This window comes from Oncorhynchus masou, chromosome 3, assembly GCF_036934945.1.
Source record: "Oncorhynchus masou masou isolate Uvic2021 chromosome 3, UVic_Omas_1.1, whole genome shotgun sequence".
Classification (NCBI taxonomy): domain Eukaryota; kingdom Metazoa; phylum Chordata; class Actinopteri; order Salmoniformes; family Salmonidae; genus Oncorhynchus; species Oncorhynchus masou.
In genome coordinates this window covers 29962386-29985149 of record NC_088214.1, presented here as the reverse complement: position 1 = coordinate 29985149, position 22764 = coordinate 29962386, and the positions used below count along the sequence as shown (strand labels likewise).

Here is a 22764-nt window from a genome sequence, read left to right as displayed (position 1 = left end):
AAAGTAGATGTCCTAACCGACTTGCCAAAACTATAGTTTGTTAACAAGACATTTGTGGAGTCGTTGAAAAACAAGTTTTAATAACTCCAACCTAAGTGTATGTAAACTTCCGACTTTATCTGTACATGCAGTGAAAAGTTCTACCCATCTCATCCTTTTCCCAAAACAAATCCTCTGGTGCCTCTCAATTGCCAGAAAGATACATTTTCCAAATGTTTTTGTACTCCTTCAACGTCTATGGATACATTATATTTATTGTTTCCATGGATACAATGGTACATTTTTGTTCTAATTTCCTGCTAACATAAATCGCTAAAAAACTTGTTTTGTATTTTCAATGGTCTGGAAAGTGTATATGCTAAAACAGTGCGTTTACGGTAAAGAAGATTCCCACAAACATGTATCCATTATTGTGCAGTGCGCACATCGGAACCCTAGCCTATAATCGTTCTGAGGGGGACCTTGCTCTCCAGTGCACATTTCCTGTTGATTGGAATTTTATGGAATGTCAAAAGCGTAGCTTGTGATCATGCAAAGTATTTCAAATATTGGCTATCTGACACTTTGCTAGACGTTCGAATGTAAGTACAAGGTAAGTAGTGGTTTTAGACCTATGTTCTTGATCCAGTAACAATAGCATTTCTCTCGCGAAAATATTTGTGGTTAGCTAGCCAACTTAGCGATCAGGAAAAGGCTAACTAACGTTAGAATATTTCCAAGTTGGCAAGCCAGCTAGCTTGCTAAATGTTAAATACGCTATGATATAGACACAGAACAACGACACAGAAATTTCACTGGATGTTTAAAGTCAAGCATCTGGTTGTCGTTTCCACTCATTACCAAATATGGCAGTGAGAGAAGATGGAATGAGATGGACGTCTCATCAATTAAACATTTGATCTCAATACCGTTTGTTCCCAAAACTAGAATCTGAGTCTCCTTGCTTGGCTCTGCCCACCCCTTTGCTTGGCTCTGCCCACCCCTTTGCTTGGCTCTGCCCACCCCTTTGCTTGGCTCTGCCCACCCCTTTGCTTGGCTCTGCCCACCCCTTTGCTTGGCTCTGCCCACCCCTTTGCTTGGCTCTGCCCACCTCCTTACTTGGCTCTGCCCACCACCTTGCTTGGCTCTGCCTACCTCCTTGCTTGTTCCCATTGGACACGACAAGCTTTGGTCTCTTGGTTTAGTTATAAAATCTTTGATTTTAACTTAGACAGTTTGTTGTCCTAAAACCCGGACATTATTTACCTCTGGTTCGTTCAGCCATCCCTATGGGGAAAGAATATACCTTATTTTCAGCGTTTATACAAAATCCTAAGGTTAACAGGCATAGATCTTTTACATTTTGTTATATGAGATATCGGTCAGTTAACAATGCCTTTAAGAATTATGAAGCTTTTATGTGTTTTTTTTTATTACATAAATGCTTAAGAATTAATTAAAAAGTGACGTTAGCTGATGAAGATAATCTCATAGAACAAAACGTACAAGATCCCCCTAAGCCTGTATTTACCACAGACCTTGTTTTCGGTGTTTATCCAAAAACCCTACAAAAACACCATTTCACCATAGGCTTTGTCCAACGAACCATAGCGGAGTTAGTAATGGCGTATTTTTGTAGGCACTATCTCTATAGCTGATGTTATCTTTTTACTAGTCTTTAAAATGGATTGCAGACTGCTAAATAAATATATGAATTAGCTAGCTAGTAAGTGTCAGTAATTTCCTAGCTTAGTTTGAGGTTTTGTCTAGCTTGTTTAGTTAGCTAGATAGTGTTCAATCTCATCTGCATCAAAAGTAGCCAGCAGATCTGACCCGCTTGCCTACAGCTGCACTAGGGTCGGATAGCCTTCATGTGTAGATTAAGACACAGCAGAGCCAGCGCAAGATATGGTTCAGAAAATGTAAATCGAGGGATGAGAAATGCATTGTACTCCGAATTGTCCCATTATCCCAGTTACACCGAGAAGATTGCACTACTGCTAGTTTTTTTTTTTTGCAGTTGTTCAGTATTCTCTATGTAACAGTTGACAATTTGGAGTACAATGCATTTCTCATCCCTCAATTGAGGTAGGTTTTCTGAGTTATATCAATCAAATTTATTTATAAAGCCCTTCTTAGATCAGCTGATGTCACAAAGTGCTGTACGGAAACTCAGCCTAAAACCCCAAACAGCAAGCAATGCACGTGTAGAAGCACGGTGGCTGGGAAAAACTCCCTTGAAAGGCCAGAACCTAGGAAGAAACCTGGAGAGGAACCAGGCTGTGAGGGGTGGTCAGTCCTCTTCTGGCTGTGCCGGGTGGAGATTATAACAGAACATGGCCAAGATGTTCAAATGTTCATAGATGACCAGCAGGGTCAAATAATAATAATCACAGTGGTTGTAGAGGGTGCAACAGGTCAGCACCTCAGGAGTAAATGTCAGTTGGCTATTCAGAGTATCTCTACTGCTCCTGCTGTCTCTAGAGAGTTTGAAAACAGCAGGTCTGGGACAAGGTAGCACGCCCGGTGAACAGGTCAGGGTTCCATAGCTGCAGGCAGAACAGTTGAAACTGGAGCAGCAGCACGTCCACGTGGACTTGGACAGCAAGGAGTCATCAGGCCAGGTAGTCCTGAGGCATGGTCCTAGGGTTCAGGTCTTCCAAAAGATAGAAATAGAGAGAGCATACTTAAATTCACACAGGACACCGGATAAGACAGGAGAAATACTCCAGATATAACAGACTGACCCGAGCCCCCCAACACAAACTATTGCAGCATAAATACTGGAGACAGCTCTGCAGTATCTTAATCTAAACAGGAAGGCTGTCTGACCCTAGTGCAGCTGTAAGCAAGCTGGTTGAATCTGCTGGCTACATCAACATTAACTAGTGGTAGTACAGTATCAGCCTGCTAGCTGGTCGTCTATCTGCCAGGAGTCCCGGACCAAGCCATTTTTATGTGTGTTGCAGTGGTAGTGACTTGTGCGGGCCAGCATCCCTCCCTATCAATGAATTGTAACTTATCCTTCCCTTGTTTTTCTATTCACAAAGGTTGGCAAAAAGTTGTGGGACCAAAATTTGTTTTCTGTGCATGGATGGAAAGCCAATGCGCAGGTATGTGATGAGCTCCAGATGTTTTTTGTTGTGGCTTGATTTTTTTTTAAATTTAAATTAAAATTATTTTATCTGTCAAAGAAAGAAATATGTCTTTTGACATCCAATAACAATTGTGTCCTTGTTTAGTTCATGATGATCGAAATTTAAGGGTTGTTGAATTCAGAATGATTCTACAAAACTCAGCAAAAAAGAAACGTCCCTTTTTCAGGACCCTGTCTTTCAAAGATAATTCGTAAAAATTCAAATAAATTCACAGATCTTCATTGTAAAGGGTTTAAACACTGTTTCCCATGCTTGTTCAATGAACCACAAACAATTAATGAACATACACCTGTGGAACGGTCGTTAAGTCACTAACAGCTTACAGTCAGTAGGCAATTAAGGTCACAGTTATGAAAGCTTAGCACACTAAAGAGGCCTTTCTATTGACTCTGAAAAACACCAAAAGAAAGATGCCCAGGGTCCCTGCTCATCTGCGTGAATGTGCCTTAGGCATGCTGCAAGGAGGCATGAGGACTGCAGATGTGGCCAGTGCAATAAATTGCAATGTCTGTACTGTGAGACGCCTAAGACAGCGCTACAGAGAGACAGGACGGCCAGCTGATCGTCCTCGCAGTGGCAGACCACGTGTAACAACACCTGCACAGGATCGGTACATCCGAACATCACACCTGTGGGACAGGTACAGGATGGCAACTACAACTGCCCGAGTTACGCCAGGAACGCACAATCCCTCCATCAGTGCTCATACTGTCCACAATAGGCTGAGGCTAGACTGAGGGCTTGTAGGCCTGTTGTAAGACAGTTCCTCACCAGACATCACCGGAACAATGTCGCCTATGGACACAAACCCACTGTCACTGGACCAGGCAGGACTGGCAAGAAGTGCTCTTCACTGACAAGTCACAGTTTTGTCTCACCAGGGGTGATGGTCGGATTCACGTTTGTCATCGAAGGAATGAGCGTTACACAGAGGCCTGTACTCTGGAGCGGGATCGATTTGGAGATGGAGGGCTCGTCATGGTCTGGGGCGGTGTGTCACAGCATCATCGGACTGAGCTTGTTGTCATTGCAGGCAATCTCAACACTGTGCTTTACAGGGAAGACATCCTCCTCCCTCATGTGGTATCCTTCCTGCAGGTTTTCCTGACATGACCCTCCAGCATGACAATACCACCACGCACAGAACGAGCAGTATGACTGATTTCCTGCAAGACAGGAATGCCAGTGTTCTGCTATGGCCAGCGTAGAGACCTTGAGGGCTAGGGTCAGCTGAAGAGACCTTGGATTGCTAGCTGAAGAGACCTTGGATTGCACCCTAGACCACCTGTAAGTCATAGCCTAGTTGAAAGGAGATGTCTATTTTGGTACTTGGTTCTTTCACATCTAGACCTCAACTTTCCGTAGTTCAGACAGACATAGCTGATGTCTTTTTAGCTTAAGGAATTATTACATCAACTTTGACACTGGCTCCCACCAATACCAATGTTGACATTACCAATTATTAACTTTGATTGGATTTTTGTGGTGGCTGTATTTTGTGATACATCAATGTTAGTGTGAATTGTGGATGTTTATCCCTATTCTGTCTTGCCTTTTGTGTCTGTTCTGCAGGGGTACCAGCGCACGCCCAGACAACACCGGAATGGACATCACCGCACGCTGCACACTGGGTGATCCCAACAAGCTCCCAGAGGGTGTGCCCCAGCCGGCACGCATGCCCTATGTGTCCGACAAGCACCCTCGCCAGACATTAGAGGTCATCAATCTGCTACGCAAGCACAGAGAACTGTGTGATGTCGTGTTGGTGGTCGGCGCCAAAAAGATCTATGCCCACAGAGTGATCCTTTCGGCCTGCAGCCCTTACTTCAGGGCCATGTTCACAGGCGAGCTGGCCGAGAGCCGTCAGACAGAGGTTGTGATCCGGGACATTGATGAGCGGGCCATGGAGCTGCTCATTGACTTTGCCTACACTTCGCAGGTTACCGTTGAGGAAGGCAATGTGCAGACATTGCTGCCCGCCGCTTGTCTGTTACAGCTGGCTGAGATTCAGGAGGCTTGCTGCGAGTTCCTCAAGCGCCAGTTGGACCCCTCAAATTGCCTGGGTATCCGTGCCTTTGCTGACACCCACTCTTGCCGCGAGCTGCTGCGGATAGCTGACAAGTTTACACAGCACAACTTTCAAGAGGTAAGGTCTCTATCTTGCATACATGTGCGTCTCTGTGCACTCACTCTCTGAGGCGCAATCTACAAAGTGTTTCTTTGTCATTTAGAAAAAATTATGTTGCTCATCTTAGCTCTCTGCTTATCAGAGACATTTTTTGGTTACTTGGTCTAGCTAGTCATTTGAATATCCACACTGGTTATCAGTTAGTGAACTCCAGAGAGAGGTGTCCTTGAGTAATTTTTGCCCCACAGCCTTAAATGTGAATCCCAGCAATAAAGGTAACACCTTTTCTACATTGTCTTTTGTTTTCTTTACATACAGTTTTAGAATTTCCATTAAGTTAAACCCCAACGTTAGTTGTATCCTCAGGGAATAACTGCCACAGAACTTTCAGAATTTGGGAATTAGATGCTGCTGCCGGTTTAACTTAGCTGCCTTACCATGCATCATTCTCTTGAGCACAGCCCCTGTCTTTTTGTGGACTTTGAACAGGTTCCACCTGATGAGTGACTTAGGTCATTTTTCTTGCTTTGCCCTCAGGTGATGGAGAGTGAGGAGTTCATGCTGCTTCCAGCCAACCAGCTGATAGATATAATCTCCAGTGACGAACTGAATGTGCGAAGTGAGGAGCAGGTTTTCAACGCAGTCATGGCCTGGGTCAAGTACAGCATTCAGGAGCGCCGGCCACAGCTGCCGCAGGTGATAATACCTGCTATATAAGTAATTGTATGTGGTGTTGCATTAAACTTGATATATACCTGTAGTTTTGATTCACAAAAGAAATGTAACACTAAGGACAGTCTGTTTAAAATCAAAAGTGTTTGTAACTTATTCCACTTGGTAAGTTATTGAGTTAGGATATGTTTTCTGGTTATAGGTCCTCCAGCATGTTCGTCTTCCTCTTCTGAGCCCAAAATTCCTGGTGGGAACGGTAGGATCAGACCCTCTCATCAAAAGTGATGAGGAGTGCAGAGACCTGGTTGATGAGGCAAAGAATTACCTGCTCTTGCCCCAAGAGCGCCCTCTAATGCAAGGGCCAAGAACACGCCCTCGGAAGCCCATCCGGTGTGGAGAAGTGCTGTTTGCAGGTTAGTATCTTAACTCTTGAACCTCGCTGCATTCTCTTAGTACCCATGTCTGATCACTTCTGCTTTCAAAGGTATTTCAAAATGGCAGTTGTGTACTTTTCCCAACATGTTGCAATTGAATATTCTAAAGGGTAGGGTTAGAAGAGACAAAGTTGTACCAAGTTTTTTAAAAGTTTTTCTTCATATTCCCAGTTGGCGGGTGGTGCAGTGGGGATGCCATCTCCAGTGTCGAACGATACGACCCACAGACCAATGAGTGGCGCATGGTGGCTTCCATGAGTAAGAGGCGCTGTGGAGTGGGTGTCAGCGTCCTTGACGATCTTCTCTATGCTGTTGGCGGCCATGACGGGTCCTCGTATCTCAACAGTGTGGAGAGGTTAGCGTTACCTTCCCCGTTTTCAAAACGATGTCCACTGAGTCACCACCTCGTTAATGTTTATTTATAGGGCCTTGTCCCAAATGGCACTACATATGACCAGGGTCCATAGGACTCTGGTCAAAGTAGTGCACTATATAGGGAATATTGGGACACACCCTAGATCTTATCAAAAGGCTGGTCTTCCTTCCATTGTTGAACTTCCTTATCTTAGTGTACTGTACTGAACTCACTCTCCACTACAGGTATGACCCCAAGACAAATCAGTGGAGTAGTGATGTAGCTCCCACAAGCACATGCAGGACCAGTGTGGGTGTGGCTGTCCTGGGAGGGTATCTGTATGCAGTAGGGGGCCAAGATGGAGTATCCTGCCTCAACATTGTTGAAAGGTCACACTTACAATACATATTCACGGTTTAATTTGCTGTATTTGTCTTCTACAAATCACACTGTTTTCTATCATGCTGAGGCAAAGACAATTTATCTTGCAATACTAAGTATTATAACAAACCATTAACATGCCTCCTGAAATATCACAGAAAGCTGACTCCACTGAGTAATGTGACTATGCATGATCTGTTACAGATATGACCCCAAGGAGAACAAATGGACGCGCGTGGCCTCGATGAGCACCAGGCGCCTGGGTGTAGCCGTAGCTGTACTGGGGGGCTTCCTCTATGCAGTGGGAGGTTCAGATGGCACGTCCCCTCTCAATACAGGTACAGATGAAGCACTTAGAAAACAGTTCAATATCTTTCATTAGTCAGCACGTCATTAACAGGGTGTACACTATTTATACAGATAATCCACTGTAGAAGCTTCAGAGATCCTAAGAAAAGATATCCTAGAATCACATAATGTCCCTATAGTTTCCTAGAGATCTGGGTTGTATTCATTGGGTACCAAATGGATGAAAACGGACTGAAACAGGGAGACTATCTGAACTTGTCCAATAAGAAACACTTGTTAACTTGCTACGCTTTATAGTGTACACTAATGAATATGACCCTGCTCTAACCCCCTTTCTTACTCCATGTCTGCTCTGCCTCTGCTCTAATCTTACCACAGTAGAAAGGTACAACCCCCAGGAGAACCGCTGGCACACCATCTCTCCCATGGGCACCAGGAGAAAACACCTGGGCTGTGCAGTGTACCAGGACATGATCTACTCCGTAGGAGGCCGGGACGACACCACCGAGCTGAGCAGTGCTGAGCGCTACAACCCAAGGACCAACCAGTGGTCAGCTGTTGTAGCCATGACTTCAAGACGTAGTGGGGTCAGTCTGGATCTTTCACATTGATTTCTGTTTGGTTTGGGTGCTTTTATTTTAGGATAAAGAGGCAAAGTGTTGGACTTTTCAATCAAATCAGGTAATTTAGTCAAAGTTGGGTTTAACTAGCTAGAAAATAAATCTGTTGCTTTACACCTGTTGATGTTTGGAGCATTGTTTGTCTTGCAGGTTGGACTAGCAGTGGTAAATGGCCAGTTAATGGCTGTGGGTGGCTTTGACGGGACAACGTATCTCAAAACAATAGAGGTCTATGATCCAGACGCTAACACATGGAGGTAGGTAACCACATGCAACAGGTTACTTGAGACATATTATATCCCTAGAGGGCTTGTGTTGAACGTGAAGATATTAATTTCCTTCTCTTCCTCCAGGCTCTATGGTGGAATGAACTATAGGCGACTTGGAGGAGGGGTTGGTGTTATCAAAATGACTCACTGTGAATCACACATATGGTAGCACCTCCAGGTCAAAGGCCACACCGTCGCATGTGCCTCCAAAAGAAACATTGTTTATCATGCAAGGAACGAAGTCTATATTAACTGTAACACAGCCATGTTATTGGCAAGCCAAGGAAATGTCTTGTGACTACAAGCTTTACTGTTCCTGCGTCAAGTCTGGAAGTCTTATCTTGGAGCCTACGGTTCATCTCTCTTCTGTACTTCCTGTATTATGACTTGACTAGCCAAGGCCAAGAGGAACTAACTCTGAATAGATCAATCACATGAACTATTGTTTGACATCATGGGGGGAAAACCCTTCATTTCCTCTTTTTCAGTTACTGAAATGAATACTGCAGCCGCACTTTAAGATACAATTCAGAGTTTTGCTGTGGTACCGGCTATACTATACCAACGTTTAGTTTCCTTTGAAATATTAAATGGGGCATGAAGAAGAATCTTCAAAGAGAACTGAATGTGCAGGATGTGGTCTCACTGCTTCCCTTGATCCTCGTTGTGAAGAGTGGATGAACTTGTTAGGCAGTTGTTTAAATCTATAAATTAAATGCACTGTGATAATTTTTTGTTGTTGCGGTTTTTATTAGTTTAACACACTGAGCATAACCTGGAGTTCTACGTTCACAACTGGGGTCAATTGTTGGTACGGTGGCACTTACACAATATTACAACTGTTTCATACAAGATTGTTGCCCATTTAAGGCTGACAATGGATATACATTTTTTGGAGCAACTTTTTTTTACCTTATAGGACACATGAGACAGTCTTGCACTTTAATCTATAAAAAAATATTCTTGAGGAATTAGTTGCATTGCGGTTCATCTAACACACAGTAAGGAATAATGAACTGGATGTATTATGCACCCCTTCATTGGTGACCATGCAAAACAGATGGACATTCAGTAATATGCTTAGACATTTTTAATTATGTAAACCCTGATGAATCTAATGTTACTGCTATTGAGCAAAATATACAATCATGCAAACTCAACCCCTGTAGATATGTTATCACCCAAATGTGTCAGATTATGCAAGTAATTATTAGCCTGACCAAATATTTTGAAGATTAATGTATCCCTTTGGCTGTGTTCAGAGCCCAATTCTGATTTCTCTACTAATTGGTCTTTTGACCAATCACATCAGATATGTTTAAGAGCTAACCAGTGGCTGCACCTACACAGGCAGCCCAATTGCTTTCCGCAAATTGGTCTATTAACCAATCAAGTCAACTGTGAAAAGCTCTGATTGGTAAAAATATCAGAATTGGACTGCCGTTGGAAACGCAGCCTTTCACAAAGGTATGGAACCGTTGAGGGCAAATGTATGGGTGCTTTATTTCTCCCCTATTAGATGTGGAATTGTCTGTACTGACAAAATACCCCATGCTGTTAATAAAAACACTTTATTTCAAACTTTAAGCTCATCAAACAATTGTTTTTGAAAATGGAAATGTATTTACAGGTACTATTCTTTTTGGTTGTTACATATCTACTGTTTAGGAAATCACCAGGCTCTTACAGATTTACTGTATCTGGACTGTAACAATGATATCTTCAGAACTGCCCAAGTTACTTGACGGTTTACCATGTATCAAACCTGATTATAATCACCCCACACTGACAAAACCAACATTTGCAAGTTTTAGCTGTAACACATTTACTTCTACACTATTGCGCTTGTAGTGAATAATATCTAGAGTGACTGAAACCACAGAACAATGGCAAGGTACACAATCAGCAAAAGCGTAGCTATTTTGAGATGTATGCATTTGCCTTTTCATAAAATATACGAATATTTAAAAAAAATAGTAAAATGGTTTAATTTCATATGGACAGTAATTTTGGGGGTATATAGGTATTTAAAAAAAACACAAACATTGATTTGTGATGTCAAAGACAGTCTTGCTTAGATTGGCATCTTCAGAAGAGCACATTCTGTCAGCAGTTGCAGGATGGTGGAGATGTAATTAGGGCTCGCAATCTGTGATGGAAAATGAATAGTTAGATAACGGATACCACATGTCAGCTACAAAATAGTTTTTTGGAAATCCATTCACAAGTTAAAAACATACTGTTAATTACATACTATTAAATTGTTCACCTTTTTAAGTGTGTGGCTGAGCCCATTTGAAATGCAAGTTACATGTTACAAATATCCAGTCACTTGTGTTAAGACAAGATATATAGATATGTTGGCCTTTCCATATATGTGCATATCTACCTTGATTTTTCCACTATGGTGAGAAGAACCCAAAGCCGTGGAGATCTGCATCAGTGACCCAGCGGACAAGTCTATCCTGAAGTGCCTGAAGAAGTGTGACTGCAGCCCTTTGATGAACCCAGTGACCTCATCAATGCTGATGCTGTCCTCTGTCGTGTCAACCTGCCGCATGCTGTCCCAAAGCTCCCAGGCATCTTGTGGGTGGACGGTGTACGTAACGTCCATTGGGGGTAGTGTTGGGAGAGTCCAGACCAGTTTCAGGTACTGGATGTTGATGGTGGGGTGGCACCCAGTCCATAGGGATGCGAGCCACTGGAGGTTGGTAGAGTTGATACCAAGAGGGCCGAAGCAACAGTCAAATGTCTTTTCAAACCAGGATTTGACCAACACTGTGAGCGATTCTGGTCCTCTGGTGCAGAACAAAGGCAAACTGACAAATTCCAGGGGTAGTGATCGGAGATAATCCAAGTCACCGTTGACGCAGGTCAGCCAGCCACTCCACACAACCTTCGGAGCATCATCTTTTGCAGAAAACACTTGTTTGGAGAGAATCTGTGATGTGAACAGATGGAAATAAACACCACAGTCAAGGGATTCCACAGAAGAATAAAGTATGAACTCCAAACTACATTTTGAGGAAAAACCCTTACCTGTATGAAAACTGTCTCAGCATCTTTATCCGTCTCTGCCAACCCAAGGACCACAGAAAAATTGACCTTGAAGCCCAACTCCTGACCAACTTCAATCGCCAGGCCCTGTTGCTTCTCTGATACCATGAAAGCTGATAGTTGCTTTGAGTAGGATTTCAACTGAGTGTGTCTGAACTGGTACAAAGGTGTGACATACGACAGCTGCCATTCCTTCTTCACCAGAAGTGCTAGTTGGTCTGGGTCAACCTGTTTCTAGACAGCAAAGAGACATACATCAGATAGATCCAAATATTATACACTCAAATGATGTCTGATGTTTTTGTAGCCCTTCTTGAAGCCCTGCTTGAATATGTCAAGCAGGGCTACAAATCAAGCATACAGATTAGTTGACTCGTCAACAATGATGTATGAGAAGAATTGTGAATACAACCACATTGATTGGCCGTAGCTACTTACTGTGATATCACATGACTTGGGAGCCTTTCTACTTCTTGGTATTCTTAGAGCTGTCAGAAGGCCTGATGTGTATGCCAGATGAGTTGCTTCAACACAGCTTCGCATTGATTGCCTGTAACTCTTGCTCCTTCGTTGTGCCAAGGCATTGTTGCGTGGGGTCTCCTCAGTGCTGTAAAGAACAGATTATCACATTAGGATAGTTAGTGAAACATTGTATTATTTTACACCATGCATACAAAGTTAATAAGAATAGGTGAACATTATGAAAAGTAGTAGTTTGTGACAAACATTTTCAAAAAAATTAAAAAAAATTCAATAAACAGACTGAGAAAATGTATATTTAAATAAAATAATAAAACACAGGAGGGTCTATTTAGGAATCAAATTACAGAGATTATTATAAAGCTCAAGGATTTATTTGGATTTAACCAATTTCAACAATTGTTTATATAACTTTACCTTGTTTAACCTCTTAATTGTAAAGTCCCCTTGGGGACTCTATTAAATTAAATTCAGTCTGGTATGAGAAAGTAACCCCTATCTGCAAAAGCAGGGTATCTTGGCTATTGATTGGTGCCTTCAAATCTTTGGTGAGGTTTACTACCATATTTGGGTATACACATTAATAAGGGAAGACCGAGCCGATTACCTTATTTCCAGATGGCTGCTACCTACATTACGGTTAGCATTGTGAAGCATAAACAAAATAAACACAGAATACGTTGATACACACCGAAGACCGAGACTCAACAGACCATGAGGATATCTTATTTAATTGCTGCGTACCCGGGGTCTATTAGGGCGCACACTCAGTGAAGCTCAGGAGCGCACAGACATACATCAGATAGATCCTATATATGATTTCATTATCTGATAAACGTTTTCTTTCGCTGTGTATATTGACTGGATAAACTCACTGCAGTATTAAGCCTAACATTGAGCTTATGAATTATGGGCTAATATGCATATGCCTAACTGGCTATAGGCTACATTTCGAGCCTGCTGTCTTCATTGTTATGTTGCGCAATTACGCATCGGGCCTCTTCGCTGCCACGAATACTCTTTTTAAATCTTGTCGAGTCCCATGAAAAGACAGACTAAAAAAGCTTGTTGGACACTTATTGCGGCTTATTTTCTTTAGCCTACTAATAGCCTATTTGAGGAGAGATGTACGCTTGCTGAATGTAAAATAAGCTACAGCATGAACGAGCGGGGAGTAGGAAGGAGAATCCCATTTTTTTCCCATAGTAGGCCCATCTTAACACCGGGCTAGATCCTAACAAAAATAGGCTTACCATATGATTGGCCTGCTAAAAAGACAAACGGGGCAGTGAAAAAAAATATTTGATCATACATTCGGCTTTCCTGTCCTCCATAAAAAAAAATATATTATTAAATGTTAGGGTGAGTATGAATAGACCATTATATGTGATCCAGTACCGAAATGCATCCCAAAAGGTTTTAGTAAGTTGACAGGCACAAATAAGATGATCTGCCGTTTCGATATGAGTTACAAAAAACACAATGGTTAAAGTCAAAGTTAAATCTCCATCTTATGAAATCGTTAGGCCTACATGGGTAAATGCCATTCATTGTTTTGATATGAACTTGTTTAGGTTTAGGTCAGGGTTTCCAAAACGGTTTTGGGGACCATCCTGGGTGCACGTTTAGGTTTTTGCCCTAGCACTACACAGCCGTTTCATCATCAAGCTTTAATTATTTGAATCAGCTGTGTAGTGCTTGGGCAAAAACCAAAAACGTGCACCCAGGGGGGCCCCTGGACCAAGTTTGGGAAACCCTGCTTTAGGTGATAAAGGAAAAGAAAGGCACCTGGTTCTTATTCTGACTATATAACTTCTAGTGAAATCTAACATATTTCCCTGGAGGGAAACACTGTAGTAAGAATATAACTAAATAAAACATACAGATAACCAAAATAATGGATTCACTTGAGTAAATGAGGGATAAAGTGTATTTAAAAGCAGGTGCTTCCACGGTGTGGTTCCTGGGTTAATTAAGCAGTGAATGTCCCCTCATGCTTAGGGTCATGTATAAACATGCTGGGCAGCACAGAGGAAGAGGTGAAGTGAGATAGATAACTGGGCCCAAAATCTGTCTTCTTCAGCAGGTAGCGTTTTTATTTTTTTCACTCACCAAGCAAGTCAATGAGTGTCGAATTCGGTCAACAAAATGTATAGCTTATTTGATAGAAGTTTCGTAATGCTTAGGTTGTTACGAGTGTACTGATGATAAGGACACATGATATTCCGGCAACTTTGAGAAAAAAAACATCGGAGTTGTGCCTGTTTACAATGTCATGACTGTTCTATGAGGATCCGAATGGATCAGATCAGCTTGGCAATAGATAACCAGACCCTATCTCATCCACAGAGGGGTGTGTGAGTTTTAAAAGAGAGATATTCATTAACCAAATTCCAAGGTATTTACAGGTGGGAACACATTCCAAAAGAAAGCCATCATGGGTAGCAAAGTTCAGATTTTCCAATTGTAAACTTTTGGATCGTGAAAATACCATATACTTAATTTTACTTGAATTAAGCACCAGCCTAAGACCTACAAGTGCATCTTGAAGCAATTCAAAGTCAAACTGCAGGAATGTAAATGCTTGAGTGAGTGATGGGCTGTGGCATATAGTACTGTGTCATCAGCATAGAAATGAAAGTTGCATTTTACTGAGTTAGATATCATTTATGTATATAGTGATTAATAAAGGACCTAAAATCAAACCTTGTGCGACTCCTTTGTGAACAGTGACAAAATCAGATGTTTACCCCATCTGCAATAATAGCCTGAGATCTATCAATGAGATCATTTTGAAACCACAAATATATCCGAGGCCAACCCCAATGAGGTCAGTCTCTTCAGCAGAAGAGAATGATCAACTGTATCGAACGCCTTCAACAGATCAACAAACAGAGCAACAGTTCAACTTCTTATCCAACGCTCTTAAAATATCATTTACAACCAGTGTGGAGGCTGTGATAGTCCTGTGCCCCGGTCTAAAACCAGACAGAAATTTGTTCAGTATGCAGTTGTCAGACAAGAAAGAGCACAGCTGTACATTTACCAATGACTAACATTTTTACAAGACAAGACAGCTTAGAGATTGATCGATAATTATCAAGGTCACCAGTATCCCCACCTTTGTGCAGAGGCAGCACATAGGCAGTTTTTCAAATCTTAGGTATGACCCCAGAGGTTAACGTGAGGATACAAATATGAGTAAGAGCACCAGAGATAAGTGGTGCAGCTCTAGCCAGCAACCCTGGGTCAAGTTTGTCAGTCCCTGTTGCTTTCTTAGTGTCTATGGCTAGCAAGGCATCAATAACTTTCTCCTCTGTGAAGATGCTTAGTGAGAACCCCTGACCATCAGCATACTTCATGCATAATCCCTTCATAAGCATCTTTTCTTCCTTCATTTGTGGTCGACATTTTCTCAAAAAGATTGCCTGCTAAAATTAAGTGATTGTTGAAGGCATTAGCAATGGCGTTCTTATCAGTAATGAGTCCAGTATCCAACCCTATCTGATTTGGGAGTGTGGAGTGCATATTGTTCTTTAATGTTTTAAGTACTTTCCAGAATTTGGCTGGATTCCCATAACAGTCATTTAAACTAGTCACATAGTAATCCAATTTTGTTCTTCGAACAAGTCTGATGCACAGGCTTCTCAGCTGCCTAAAAGTCTGCCAGTCAGAGCTAGAATAAGTTTCTCTAGCCTTCGCCCAACACAACTGTTGTCAGGTCGGGAATCTGCTTCTTGACTACTGGTAAAATTCCTTATTATATCAGTGACTTTAGCACCTGGAAAGCCAAGTGTGCGTGTATCTTGGATTGACACTTGCTTTACCACTAAGCTCCCGATTAAAACGGTAGCTAGCCGTTTACCATTATTATTTTCTTCCGAAGCCTTTAGTACAGCTCCATTTTTATTCTTGGTTTTTCCAACTCAGCCACAACAGATCACAGAGATTAGAGCTCCAGGCGCAAACACAGCGCGGGCAAAAGAAGAATCATCCGGATCAGACGACCGCGGACCTGAAGGTGCTGGAACGTCAAGATTAGAGGTTAACTAGTCCAACGCTCTAACCACCTGCCTCTCAATGCACTCCACGAGGAGCCTGCCTGTTACGCGAATGCAGTAGAAGCCAAGGTAAGTTGCTATCTAGCATTAAACTTATCTTATAAAAAACAATCAATCAATCATAATCACTTCGTGGTTGATGATATTACTAGGTTATCTAGCGTGTCCTGCGTTGCATATAAATCGATGCAACGCTGGGGGATGATTTAACAAAAGCGCATTTGCAAAAAGCACAATCGTTGGACGACTGTACCAAACCATAAACACCAATGCCTTTCTTAAAATCAATACACATAAGTATATATTTTTAAACCTTCATATTTAGCTCAAAGAAATCCAGGTTAGCAGGCAATATTAACCAGGTGAAATTGTGTAATTTCTCTTGCGTTCATTGCACACAGAGTCAGGGTATATGCAATAGTTTGGGCAGCCTGGCTCATTGCGAACTAATTTGCCAAAATGTTATGTAATTATGACATAACATTGAAGGTTGTGCAATGTAACAAGAATATTTAGACTTCGGGATGCCACCCATTAGATAAAATACCGAACGGTTCCATATTTCACTGAAAGAATAAAGGTTTTGTTTTCGAAATTATAGTTTCCGTATTCGACCATATTAATGACCAAAGGCTCGTATTCCTGTGTGTTATTATGTTATAATTAAGTCTCAGCAGCTCAAGTGTTGCCAACTTTCATATGTTCTCATGTTCTGAGCAAGGAACTTAAATGTTAGCTTTTTTACACGGCACATATTATACTTTTACTTCCCCAACACTTTATTTTTGCATTATTTAAACCAAATTGAACATGTTTCATTATTTATTTGAGGCTAAATTGATTTTTATTGATGTAATATATTAAGTTTAGTGTTCATTCAGTATTGTTGTAATTGTCATTATTACAAATAAATGTAATAAATGCCTGATGGTGAGACCCCACTCAGCTTGGTGTTGTTTGCTGCCAATGGTGTGGAGAGCGAGAAGGTAGGAGGACGTGGCTTCCCCAATAGCTGGTGCAAATTATCGATTTGTTGACTCAAAGTAGCAACTTCTTCTCTATAGTCTTCGGCTAGCAGGCAATTGCTACATTGGAAGTTTAGGTGTTTTTCTTTATCTCGGAACTGGCCGAAATAGACACAGCGCCGGCATCTTATATATTGCTTGTGCAATCCAACATCCTTTATCGTGCGAGAAAATCAGTACTCTCTGAAACTAGAGAAATGTGACTACACAGTGTGTACAAAACAGTACTAGACAGACCCATGCTGAGCCTATGTAGGCACTATATCAGTGGGAGAGGTTTCCACTGTGTAGGGGTAAGTGGACCCATGAAGCGGGCACACGGGCGAGGTACGTAAAAAAAAACCTCAAGGCCCTAAAACCAAATGTTCTCGGCTACTCTACCCTTAGCTCTAACTTTGGTGTTGTTTTATTCAAATATTTGTGCTGACAATACCTTTACAATGAGGTTAAGGTTAAGAGGAGATAACTTCATGGGCAGTTTATAAATGTCAATGAAAAATATATAAGCCACCAAAAAAAAACATTCACATGTTCAAATAAAACTTTGTAACTATTTTAATTGGATGGTACCATTCATTGGATCAAATTCGAGCTCGCCAGATTGTAGTCCTAAAAAACAAATTAGTTACCTCTGGTTACCTCCATTCCTATGGGGGGAAGAAAATACGTTTTGGGATAAACGGCAAAAATAAGGTCTGAGGTTAACACAGACTTAGGAGAGTTAATACATTTTGTTCCAAGATATGTCATTCAGTTAACATGACCTTTATTAACTTTGAAGCCTTTATCTGCTTGTTTTCATTACATAATTAAATGATTCAAAATTCACAGGAAGTGACGTTAGCTGATGAACAAATAGAACAAAATGTTAAGCCCTCTGACAAACCATCAGAAAGGCAAAGCATCAATGCAGGACTAAGTGCAAATCCTACTACACCGGCTTTGACGCTCGTTAGATGTGGCAGAGTTTGCAAATTATCACGGATTACAAAGAGAAACCCAGCCACGAGCTGCCCAGTGACACGAGCCAAGTGCAAAAAGTTCCCTCAGCGCTCACAACAAGCAAACTCTGACAAAAGTCCCTCTATTTCCATTTGAGGTGAAAATTATGAATCAGACACCTTATCGATAGCAACAGCTCATGGTCCTTCTGGAATCAGAAGTTTGTTTGGCTCAATGGAGGAACATGCTGATGAATGTCTTCCTCGAGCTGTGTATGCAACTGGTTCACCTCTCATGCTCACATGCAATGTGTATCGGAAGAGATTTCTGAAATGTTCTTTGCCCAGCACACACCCCTCTACTGATTTCCTGGATGCAGAGTTCAAGTGAAGGTCAAGCAAATCATAGAGAAAGCAGACTGTATTGCAATCATCTCTGATGGGTGGTCGAATGTTTGTGGGCAAGGAATAATTAACTAAATCATCTCCACCCCTCAGACAGTATTCTACAACAGCACAGACATGGGACAACAGACACGCCAGTCTCTATATTGCAGATAAGCTGAAGGCAGTCATCAATGACCTTGGACCACAGAAGATATTTGCACTGGTGAAAGACAATGCTGCAAACATGAAGGCTGCTTGGTCTAAAGTGGAGGAGTCCCACCCTCACATCACACCCATTGGCTGTGCTGCTCATGCATTGAATATTTTCCTCAAGGACATCATGGCACTGAAAACAATGGATACACTCTACAAGAGAGCCAAGAAAATGGTAAGGTATGTGAAGGTTCATCAAGTTATAGCAGCAATCTACCTCACCAAGCAAAGTGAGAAGAATAAGAGCACCACATTGAAGCTGCCCAGCAACACCCGTAGGAGTGGTGTTGTCATCATGTTTGACAGTCTCCTGGAGGGAAAGAAAAGGCCATATCACAGTCTGCCGATATGAACAGCCCCATCAAGAGCATCCTCCTGGATGATGTATTTTTGGAGTGAGTGGTAAGCAGCCTGACACTCCTGAAACCTATAGCAGTAGCCATTGCATGGATTTTGGGAGACAATGCCATCCTGTCTGATGTTCAGACTCTGCTTGTAGATGTAAGATAAGAAATCCGTACTGCCCTGCCCACTTCACTGTTGCTCCAAGCAGAGGAAACTGCAGTTCTGAAATGCATCAAAAAGAATGAATACTTCTGCCTGAAGACAATACACGCCGCAGCGTACATGTTTAACCTCAAGTATGCTGGCAAGAGCACCTTGTCTGATGCAGAGATCAACAAGGCTTATGGTGTCATCACTACCTTGTCTCACCACCTTGGCCTGGATGAGGGCAAGGTTCGTGGCAGTCTGGTACACTTCCAAGCAAGGGCTTTCCACTAGATATGGTGGAAGGGACTTTGTGGATCTGAGGCTCTTTCCCCTGTTGCCTACATCATCCTCCAAATACCACCAACATCAGCCGCCTCAGAGCGCAACTGGTCCTTGTTTGGGAACACACACACCAAAGCACGCAACAGGCTGACCAATACAAGGGTTGAAAAATTGGTGGCCATCCAGGCAAATTTGAGGCTTTTTGAGCCTGACCACTTGCCATCCTCAACAAGATTGTAAAGTGACAGTGAAGACGAGGCCTCAAAGTCTGATGTTCAAGAGGTGGACATTGAGGGGGTCCAGGAAGAAGACATGGAAGCCTTACAGGAAGACAACCAATGCTTTCGTTTCTCGACTATCATTTTCAGATGTATGTTGAAAATGTTTTTGGGGAGATGCGATGGATCATTCAATATTCCCTTTCTTTTGTTTTTCAGTAAATTCTTCCCATGTGAATAGTCAACTCAACTAAAGTTACATTCGTACCTAAATAGTTTTTTTTCTATTGGAATTATGTCTGCTTATGACAAGGTAAAAGGTTTATGTTTTTCTTCACATAAATATATCCAATATAAAAAAAACACATTACATAGTATTAATTATAACTTACATATATATATCCATTAATTCCAAAATATTACCGTTAATTCCCACGGAAAGTTTCCATCTCTGAATATTCCCCAAATTGTGCAACCCTATACACGTCACTGACAATCAGAAATGGTCCAACCACACAGACAGTGTGATGAAGGAGACTGACGAAATTTGGCTTTGTCTCTAAGGCCCTCACAAACTTTTACAGATCTGCAATTGAGAGAATCTTATCGGGCAGTATCACCTCCTGGCACGGAAACTGCACAGCACGCAACAGCAGGGCTCTCCAGAGGGTGTTGCGGTCTGCCCAAAGCATCACCGGGGGCACTCTGCCTGCCCTCCAAGACACCTACAGCACCCGATGTCACAGGAAGGCCAAAAAGATCATCAACCACCTGAGCCACAGCCTGTTCACCCCGCTACTATCCAGAAGGCAAGGTCAGTACAGGTGCATCAAAGCTGGGACCGAGAGACTGAAAAACAGCTTCTATCACAAGGCGTTCAGACTGTTAAATAGCCATCACTAGCCGGCTAACCACCCGGTTACTCAACACTGCACCTTAGAGGCTTGATGGGCTGCATCACCGCTTGGTATGGCAACTGCTTCGCATCTGACCACAAGGTGCTACAGTGTAGTGCGTACAGCCCAATACATCACTGGAGCCGAGCTCCCTGACACCCAGGACCTCTATACCAGGCGGTGTAAGAGGAAGACTTTAAATTGTCAAAAACTCCAGCCACCGAAATCATAGACTGTTCTTTCTGCAACCGCACCCTGCATGGCACCAATGCATCAAGTCTGTAATCAGGACCTTGAACAGCTTCTACCCCCAAGCCATAAGACTGCTAAATAGTTTACCAAATAGCTACCTGGACTATGTGCATGGACCATTTTTGCATTAACTTTGACTCATTACATACGTTGCTGCTACTGTTTATCTGTAAATTTTTATCTGTAAAGTTACATGTACATATCTACTTCGTACCTTAGCTCTTAATCATGACTTAAGTTCCATAAAAATTACACAAGAGTCATTGGACAAAGGTGTCTTCCGTATGGGGGAATTTTGTTAAGAGCCCATTGCTCGGTCTGAACATTAACATGCATCGCTTGCGGAAGGGTCTTTCATATCAGCGATAAATAATAAAAATAATTTTAAAAAATTAAATTGATACACACTTTTATAGTGTTACAGTTCCCTCACAGCCATATCTCCATGGTATTTTACCGCCTGTGTTACATTACATTACATTTACATTTAAGTCATTTAGCAGACGCTCTTATCCAGAGCGACTTACAAATTGGTGAATTCACCTTCTGACATCCAGTGGAACAGCCACTTTACAATAGTGCATCTAAATCATTTAAGGGGGGGTGAGAAGGATTACTTTATCCTATCCTAGGTATTCCTTGAAGAGGTGGGGTTTCAGGTGTCTCCGGAAGGTGGTGATTGACTCCGCTGTCCATGGCTGGCGTCGTGAGGGAGTTTGTTCCACCATTGGGGGGCCAGAGCAGCGAACAGTTTTGACTGGGCTGAGCGGGAACTGTACTTCCTCAGTGGTAGGGAGGCGAGCAGGCCAGAGGTGGATGAACGCAGTGCCCTTGTTAGGGTGTAGGGCCTGATCAGAGCCTGGAGGTACTGCGGTGCCGTTCCCCTCACAGCTCCGTAGGCAAGCACCATGGTCTTGTAGCGGATGCGAGCTTCAACTGGAAGCCAGTGGAGAGAGCGGAGGAGCGGGGTGACGTGAGAGAACTTGGGAAGGTTGATTAGCCATCTAGCATGTGCATGTTCTGAACACCCGTGTGTAATAGAAGAAGGTTGCCAAAAACATGTCACTGAAAAATACTGTCGGCTGCAACTGTGATAAAGACAGTTAAAACAATGTACAGTACAGTCCCGGTACCCAATGTATATAGCCAAGTTATCATTACTCTGTTACTGTTATTATTACATGTTTCACATTTCTCAATTTCGCCATTAGTCTCTACACCTGTTGTTTGTAAAGCATGTGACGAATAACATTTGGATTTGAGCGTATAAGAGCTTCTAAGCCCGTTTATGAACAGGGTGGTTCGAGCCCTGAATGCTGATTGACTGACAGCCGTGGTTTATAAGAGCGTATACCACGGGTATGACAAAACATGTATTTTTTTACTGCTCTAATTACACTGGTAACCAGTTTATAATAGCAATTAGGCATCTCAGGGCTTGTGTCCCTATGCATAACGAGCATGGCCTTGTTCTCTGTCAAAAGGGGTTGCTGACGCTAGCTGGCAAGCTTTGTTTTGGCAAAGCAGACGCTGTTTTGATACGATCTCGTTTTCCTCGCTGACCAACAGCTTAGTTAACAATCTTTTTATATGCTAACCTCGATAACATAGCTGTCTAACGACATTAATTAATAATAGGTAAGAAAGTGGACTATATTTGTACCTGTTTCGTTCCTCCATTACTGAAAAAAATAACACCAGCAAAGTCAGGAAGTGGATTTGAACATCGCGCTTTCCCATGATGCAACTGGAATCTTGATAAGGAAATGTAGTCAAGTACAGCATCATTCAACATTTTAGCCGAATTCCAGATTTATGTTCACTCGGCAATTATGCCGAATAATTCATGGATCCACATCTAAAATCTAGTTATATTTTCATACAGCTGAATCTTCAAATGCTCTCATTATATTTTGTATTATAAAGAAAACAAATATTGTAATATCTTTATCGTCGTTTGACTACTTTGGCCAGAAATAGAACACTCTCCTCCGCCATGTGTTACACAATTGACTGATCTGTAAATCCAAAGAATGGACACACTAAAAAGTAACTGTCGGAACCAAGCACATCCACATTTATTGAGTTTTGTCAATGGCGCTGTCTTTTCAGACTGAACAGGGAGGAATCATGGGCGGAATTTAGAGTACACCGG

General features: G+C 42.1%; 2 protein-coding genes across 8 annotated transcripts; one reads left to right on the top strand and one right to left on the bottom strand.

Moving 5' to 3' along the window:
• Positions 1-463: 463 nt before the first annotated feature.
• On the top strand, positions 464-9892 carry LOC135514221 (kelch-like protein 20). Of its 7 annotated transcripts, XM_064937585.1 has the most exons (12): positions 466-581; positions 3030-3092; positions 4236-4424; positions 4710-5283; positions 5803-5961; positions 6140-6350; positions 6543-6726; positions 6972-7115; positions 7312-7445; positions 7795-8003; positions 8187-8293; positions 8390-9892. In XM_064937585.1, exons 4-12 carry the CDS (start codon positions 4741-4743, stop codon positions 8472-8474), a joined length of 1776 nt encoding a protein of 591 aa, XP_064793657.1. In that variant the 5' UTR covers positions 466-581; positions 3030-3092; positions 4236-4424; positions 4710-4740; the 3' UTR covers positions 8475-9892. The 7 variants fall into 7 exon arrangements, with proteins under 7 accessions (XP_064793666.1, XP_064793648.1, XP_064793621.1 ...); XM_064937549.1 differs by lacking the exon at positions 4236-4424 and having other exon boundaries at positions 465-581; positions 7798-8003; XM_064937559.1 differs by lacking the exon at positions 4236-4424 and having other exon boundaries at positions 465-592.
• LOC135514253 (centromere protein L-like) lies at positions 9861-22351 on the bottom strand. Its single transcript, XM_064937608.1, has 5 exons — positions 22273-22351; positions 11801-11969; positions 11345-11596; positions 10695-11246; positions 9861-10454 (listed from the first exon to the last, which is right to left on the bottom strand). Exons 1-5 carry the CDS (start codon positions 22347-22349, stop codon positions 10380-10382), a joined length of 1125 nt encoding a protein of 374 aa, XP_064793680.1. The 5' UTR covers positions 22350-22351; the 3' UTR covers positions 9861-10379.
• Positions 22352-22764: the final 413 nt, after the last annotated feature.

What these genes read in the sequence shown, in the direction of transcription:
- LOC135514221 (XM_064937540.1), top strand. An exon ending in TGACTTCAAGACGTAGTGGG is followed by an intron (nt 8,004 to 8,186) that starts GTCAGTCTGGAT and finishes TTTGTCTTGCAG; the next exon opens with GTTGGACTAGCAGTGGTAAA. An exon ending in CCAGACGCTAACACATGGAG is followed by an intron (nt 8,294 to 8,389) that starts GTAGGTAACCAC and finishes CTCTTCCTCCAG; the next exon opens with GCTCTATGGTGGAATGAACT.
- LOC135514253 (XM_064937608.1), bottom strand. Translation starts at nt 22,349, where the DNA reads ATGGGAAAGCGCGATGTTCAAATCCACTTCCTGACTTTGCTGGTGTTA. An exon ending in GTAATGGAGGAACGAAACAG is followed by an intron (nt 11,970 to 22,272) that starts GTACAAATATAG and finishes TGTTCTTTACAG; the next exon opens with CACTGAGGAGACCCCACGCA. An exon ending in ACCATAGTGGAAAAATCAAG is followed by an intron (nt 10,455 to 10,694) that starts GTAGATATGCAC and finishes TTTCCATCACAG; the next exon opens with ATTGCGAGCCCTAATTACAT.